This window comes from Chrysemys picta, unplaced genomic scaffold (assembly GCF_011386835.1).
Source record: "Chrysemys picta bellii isolate R12L10 unplaced genomic scaffold, ASM1138683v2 scaf2519, whole genome shotgun sequence".
NCBI lineage: Eukaryota > Metazoa > Chordata > Testudines > Emydidae > Chrysemys > Chrysemys picta.
In genome coordinates, this window is record NW_027055222.1 from 912 (window position 1) to 7,645 (window position 6,734).

General features: G+C 54.2%; 1 protein-coding gene across 1 annotated transcript; it reads left to right on the forward strand.

The window, feature by feature from the left end:
• Positions 1–2,099: 2,099 nt before the first annotated feature.
• Positions 2,100–4,641, forward strand: LOC135980282 (uncharacterized). The gene is made up of 2 exons (XM_065580319.1): positions 2,100–3,077; positions 4,072–4,641. The coding sequence occupies exons 1-2, from the start codon at positions 2,501–2,503 to the stop codon at positions 4,545–4,547; spliced, it is 1,053 nt and encodes a 350-aa protein (XP_065436391.1). The 5' UTR covers positions 2,100–2,500; the 3' UTR covers positions 4,548–4,641.
• Positions 4,642–6,734: the final 2,093 nt, after the last annotated feature.

Sequence of the window (6,734 nt, forward strand, 5' to 3'; positions counted from 1 at the left end):
CAGTCCCTCTCAGAGGGAAGGGCCTGCTGCCGAAGAATGAATGAAATGGCAGTGGTAGAGCCTGTGATTTTTGGGGGAGTCTAACTCATGATTGACTGCTTGGGCTGGTAATGTTGCTTCCAAGATGGCCTTTGGTTCCAGTCCAGGTCCAATCCAGAGAGGGATTCACAGATTAAGAGAGGAGGGAGGTGCTGGATATCAGCAGTGGCCACTAGAGATCAGCATGTGTTCTGAGAATGCTGGGAGTTCAGGTTTGCAGGGCAGAATCGGGGTGGCAGGTTTGTAGAAATTTTGGTGGTACCCTGAACCCGCTCCTGCCCAAACTCTGCCCCCCCATCCGCCCAAGGCTCTGGGAGGGAGTTTGGATGAGGGAGGAGGTCTGGGATGCCAGACTCTAGGCTGGGGCAGGAGATTGGGGTGCAGGGGTTGTGGCTGCAGATGAGGGGTTTAGAGTGTGGGAGGGGCTCAGGGCGAGAGTAGGAGTGAGGTGGGTGATGGCTCTGGCTGGGGCTGGGAATGGGAGGTTTGGGGTGTGGGAGGGGCTCAGGGCTGGGGCAGAGGGTTGGGGTGTGGGGGGTTAGGGCTCTGGCTGGGACTGGGGATGAGGTGTTTGGGGTGCTGGAGGGGCTCAGGGCTCGGGCAGAGAGTTGAGGGTGTGGTGGGGGGGTGAAAGCTCTGACTGGGGGTGTGGGCTCTAGGGTGGGGCAGGGCTGGGGATGAGTTTGGGGGTGCAGGCAGGCTGCTCCGGGACGGGGCCAGAGAGGAGGACTCCCCAGCCCTTTTCCTGCCGGCAGCAGCAAGCTCTGGGGGAAGAGCCCCCCTTTCCTGCCCTCCCAGCAGCACACTCACCCCCACCACTGTCACTGCATGTGCTCCTAGGGCCCCTCTCAGGTGCAGGAATCTTCCTTGTCTCCCCCGTGGTGGGTGCCGGGGGGCACTGCGTGTGCCTCCTCCCCTGCTGTTGCCCCTGACTGTAGCCTCACTGGGGGTGAGGGATGGGGCTTCCTCCTTGCCCAGCATGGGGCAGAAGCAGTGACTGTGGGCGGGGGGGCCTCCTGTGCTGCTGGAGGGTCCCATTGGAAAATGAAAGGGTCTGAGGGGGAAGGGCAGGCTCAGAGTCAGTCTGCCCTGGCAGTGGAGATATGCGGCACTAGGACCATGCGCCAGCAGTTGCTGCAGGGAGGCAGCATGGAGCTGCTCTGCTCCGGGTGCCAGAAAAGGGGGGGGAAGAAAGTCGGGGTCAGGGGACACTCGGGGGAGGGGGGGGGCGCAGGTGAGGAGATCACTTGGGTTATAAATATCTCCGTGCCAGCAGTTTTTTTTTTTCCTTCTCCACCGCTTTCTGTGCCCCCCCTGCCCCCCCCACGGCTTTGTGTACCCGAGGCAAGTGCCTCACTCGCCTCGCCCTTGTTACGGCACTGCTGTACCTGTCCTATTCCTTCTTCTGCAGAGCCTTTCAACCACACGTGATCTCCTGCGTTCAGCTCCCACAGGGGTTTGAGTCTGTGACTCCTGACAAAGTTTCTCTTCTGACAGCTTTTAAATTGTTTTTCCTTTCTTATTAGCTTTAGAAATTCAGTCAAACTAAGGTCTAATAGTGAAGGGATGGTTGGGATGATGGAACTCAACTCAGCTACTCATTGGGCCTGAATCTATTTCCCAGTGGTGCTGGCAAGCAGGGGAACAGGGCCAGATACTCTAGGAATTTGTTCCACTGTTTTGACGGAGAGTTGTGCTTCCCGTGGTTTTGTGAAAAGTGGGAACTGATGTAACATGGTGAAACTGCCAGGATTTGTAAATTTAACAGCGTCCAATAGTAACTGAGGATCATTATCAGAGCAGACTCACAGTGGGATTCCATTGCAGTCAAACATGGATTTCCTCCTGACCCCAATGTCTGTGATGTAGTGGTCAGCATATTGGATATTTCAATAAATCTTGACAAGCAGCCAGTCACTGGGACAGAGGTTCCATTAGCCAGCTGGAGAAGATCTTTCCTCCATGGTGTGTCTGGGGGAAGGAAGATAACAATGCTTCTGGCTGGTTAGTTCTCATGTGAGTGCAGGTCTCAGAGTTCTCACCTCTCTCTGGTACTTGTTGCTCAGGCCTGGTCTACACTAGGCGTTTATGTCGAAGTTAGCGCCGTTAAATCGAATTAACCCTGCACCCGTCCACACTGCGATGCTATTTAGTTCGACATAGAGGTCTCTTTAATTCGACTTCTGTACTCCTCCCCGACGAGGGGAGTAGCGCTAAATTCGACATGGCCATGTCGAATTAGGCTAGGTGTGGATGGAAATCGACGCTAATAGCTCCGGGAGCTATCCCACAGTGCACCACTCTGTTGACGCTCTGGACAGCAGTGCGAGCTCGGATGCTCTGACCAGCCACACAGGAAAAGCCCCGGGAAAATTTGAATTTGAATTCCTTTTCCTGTCTGGCCAGTTTGAATCTCATTTCCTGTCTGGACATCGTGGCGAGCACAGCAGCACTGGCAACGATGCAGAGCTCTCCAGCAGTGATGGCCGTGCAGTCTGGGAATAGAAAGAGAGCCCCAGCATGGACTGATCGTGAAGTCTTGGATCTCATCGCTGTGTGGGGCGATGAGTCCGTGCTTTCCGAGCTGCGATCCAAAAGAAGGAATGCAAAGATCTACGAGAAGATCTCTAAAGACATGGCAGAGAGAGGATACAGCCGGGATGCAACGCAGTGCCGCGTGAAAATCAAGGAGCTGAGACAAGGCTACCAGAAGACCAAAGAGGCAAACGGACGCTCCGGATCCCATCCCCAGACATCCCGTTTCTACGAGGCACTGCATTCCATCCTCGGTGCTGCCGCCACCACTACCCCACCAGTGACCGTGGACTCTGAGGATGGGATACTGTCCACGGCCGGTTCCTCAGACATGTTAGGGGACGGGGAAGATGAGGAAGGAGATGAGGAGGGCGAGGCAGTTGGCAGCTCTCACAACGCTGATTTCCCCGACAGCCAGGATCTCTTCATCACCCTTACAGAGATCCCCTACGAAGCGTCCCCAGCCATTACCCCGGACACAGAATCTGGTGAAGGATCAGCCAGTAAGTGTTGTAAACATCTAAACATTTATTTTTAACAAAACAGGAATATTAACAATTAAAAGAATGGGTTGTTCATGATTAGTGTGCCCTAGGCGCTTAACGGTTTAGTAAGGGGCAGTGCAAGTTTTGAAAAGAAATCTAGCAATGTCCGGTTTTCAGTGATTGTCCTGCACAAGCCGCTCTACTGTGTATTCCCTGCTACTGCAGCTACAGTAAAATGCGGTCTATATGTGCGGGGATAGAGCAGTAATCCTCCTGGGACATCTCGATGAAGCTCTCCTGGAGGTAACTTGAAAGCCGTTGCATGAGGTTCTTGGGGAGAGCGGCCTTATTGGGTCCTCCGAAGTACGACACGTTGCCGCGCCACGAGATTATCAGGTACTCGGGGATCATTGCTCTGCACAGCAGGGCGGCATACGGCCCTGGTCTTTGTAGGCTTTCCCGGAGCATTCTCTCTTTGTCGCTCTCGGAGATCCTCATCAGGGTGATGTCGGCCATGGTGACCTGCTTTTAATTAGGTAGGGGAATGTTAGTGTTGGGACTGCTTTCCCGTTCCTTTACAGAACTGTCACCGCTGGTTTGCAGCCACGCGGTGGAGGCGGGAGAGGGGCAGCCGAAAGGGATCATTCCCGGGGACAGCCGCGAGGGGGTGGGACAGGGGCAGAGTTCCCGCTTGCCGGATTGCTGGCAGCAGGGACTGACATTGATTTAAATGTGAAATGAGGCCAGTGGTAATATAAAAGTTTTAAACTGCCACAAGTGTACGGCTTACCATGTCTGCCTGCAACAGAAATTCCGTTGTGCTGCCTCGCTTCTCAAATGTGCTGTTCAAGACCCCAGGCACAGAATGCGAAGGCCGAGAATTCGACCTTGTGCTGAGTGCGCATGTGAAAGGTGCTGTGCATGGTCTTGTTCACAGAGAAAGACTATGTTCTTTGTTCACAACTACATTTATCTTTCAGAGGAATTCACTCCCTTTTTCCCATTTCCACAGCCCCGTCTGCGACTGTCTCACAACCTAGCCTGGAATCACACTCCCAGAGGCTAGCGCGGATTAGGCGTAGGAAGAAGAGGACACGGGAGGACATGTTCTCTGAGCTTATGGCCTCTTCCCAAGCCCAGGCAGCACAGCAGACCCAGTGGCGGGAGAACTTGACCCGAATGCACCAAGCCAACATGGATCGGGAGGAGAGGTGGCGGCAGGAAGACCAGCAGGCGACTCAAACGCTGCTTGGACTACTGAGGGAGCAAACGGACACGCTCCGGCGCCTTGTGGATGTTCTGCAGGAACGGAGGCAGGAGGACAGAGCCCCGCTGCAGTCCATCTCTAACCGCCCTCCCCCGCCACCAAGTCCCATACCCACCTCACCCAAAGTGCAAAGAAGGAGAGGCGGCAGAGTCCCTGCTAACTCTCACTCCACCCCTGCAGAGAGCTCTAGTAGCAGAAGGCTCTCATTTCCCAAAATTTGAAAAGTTCTTTCCTTCCCGCCTGACACAAGCCCACGTCCAAGTTTCACCTCCCAATGCCATGTGTAGTTGATAATAAAAAATTCGTTTCTGTTAACTACTGTTTCAATCATGTTCTTTTGGAGGAGGAGGGGAAAGGGGGTTGGAAATTGGACAGGACAGTCTCCTTTGGCAGGGTACATAGTCAGGGGCAGGCACAGCAGCAGGGCACATACACAGTGCAGTGATGCAGTGACTAGTTGCCCCGGTTAGTCTGGGAGGTTGTTTTGATGTAATGTTGGGGGGGGTGGGTTGCTCTGTGACTTTGTGGCGGGGGAGGGCAGTTACAGATCTTAAGCGCCGGTCCTTAGACAGGATCACAGAGCCACACAGCATGGGATCTGTAACCGTCCTCCCCCTGCCACAAAGTCAAATAGACCTCCCATACACACAGTCCCGATCAGGAGGGGTGACAGGCTCCGTTGAAACAAGCATCCCACCGCAGCGGAGCCTGTCAATCCTTGAGTTTAGAAGCTGCATTCGCATCACAACACTAGACCCGCCCCGCACCACAGTCTGCGTCCCAGTTTTAAAAAATTCCCGCTAAAACAGTATTAAAGAAAACGGTGTGCTTTAACAAAGTAGAACTATTTTTATTTCGACACGTGTGTTGGAGGGGGGGTGAAGGGGGTATGTAACTGGATAGGATAGTCAACATTACCTGGGTAAAGAAACGGGGGCAGGTTTAGCTTCTCAGTACACAAACTATAAAATCACAGGTTACCCTGCTCACTCAGGAACTTTGCTTTCAAAGCCTCCCGGATGCACAGCGCTTCCCGCTGGTCTCTTCTAATCGCCCGGCTGTCTGGCTGTGAGTAATCACCAGCCAGGCTATTTTCCTCAACCTCCCACCCCGCCATAAAGGTCTCCCCCTTGCTCTCACAGAGATTGTGGAGCACACAGCAAGCTGCTATAACAATGGGGATATTGGTTTCGCTGAGATCACAGCGAGTCAGTAAGCTTCTCCATCTCCCCTTGAGACGGCCAAAAGCACACTCCACCACCATTCTGCACTTGCTCAGCCGGTAGTTGAAGAGTTCTTTTTCAGTGTCCAGGGCGCCAGTATAGGGCTTCATGAGCCAGGGCATTAGCGGGTAGGCTGGGTCCCCGAGGATGACTATAGGCATCTCCACATCTCCAACAGTTATTTTGTGGTCCGGGAAGTAAATACCTTGTTGCAGCCGTCTAAACAGACCAGAGTTCCTGAAAACACGAGCGTCATGAACCTTGCCCGGCCATCCCACGTAGATGTTGGTAAAACGTCCCCTGTGGTCCACCAGTGCTTGCAGCACCATGGAAAAGTATCCCTTTCGGTTAATGTACTGGGTGGCCTGGTGGTCCGGTGCCAGGATAGGGATGTGAGTTCCATCTATGGCCCCACCGCAGTTTGGGAATCCCATCGCTGCGAAGCCATCTATGATCGCCTCCACGTTTCCCAGGGTCACTACCTTTGGCAGCAGTACATCAACGATTGCCTTCGCTACTTGCATCACAACAACCCCCACGGTAGATTTGCCCACCCCAAACTGGTTCGCGACTGACCGGTAGCTGTCTGGCGTTGCAAGCTTCCACAGGGCTATGGCCACTCGCTTCTGTACACTCAGTGCAGCTCGCAACCGGGTGTCACTGCGCTTCAGGGCAGGGGACAGCAACTCACAAAGTTCCAGGAAAGTTCCCTTCCGCATGCGAAAGTTTCGCAGCCACTGGGATTCATCCCAGACCTGCAGCACTAAGCGGTCCCACCACTCAGTGCTTGTCTCCCGTGCCCAGAATCGCCGTTCCACGGCATCAACATGACCCATTGCCACTGTGATGTCCTCGGCGCTGGGTCGCCTGCTTTCTGACAGGTCTGTGCTACTCTCAGACTTCAGGACATCACCGCGGTGCCGTAGCCTCCTTGCCTGACTTTTCTGCATCTGCCTCAGGGAAACCTTTATGATAAGCTGCGAGACGTTCAGAGCGGCCACAACTGCAGCGATGGTCGCAGCGGGCTCCATGCTCGGAGTACAGTGGCGTCCGCGCTGTCAATGACTGGAAAAGCGCGCGAACTGTTTTCCCGCCGGCGCTTTCAGGGAGGGAGGGCGGGAGTGATGGACGGATGACGACAGTTTCCCAAAAGCACCCTCGACTCATTTTGTTACCCAGAAGGCA

Coding starts and splice junctions, on each gene's coding strand:
- LOC135980282 (XM_065580319.1), top strand. CDS start 2,501: ATGCAGAGCTCTCCAGCAGTGATGGCCGTGCAGTCTGGGAATAGAAAG. Junction 3,078..4,071: donor ATCTGGTGAAGGATCAGCCA/GTAAGTGTTGTA, acceptor CCATTTCCACAG/CCCCGTCTGCGACTGTCTCA.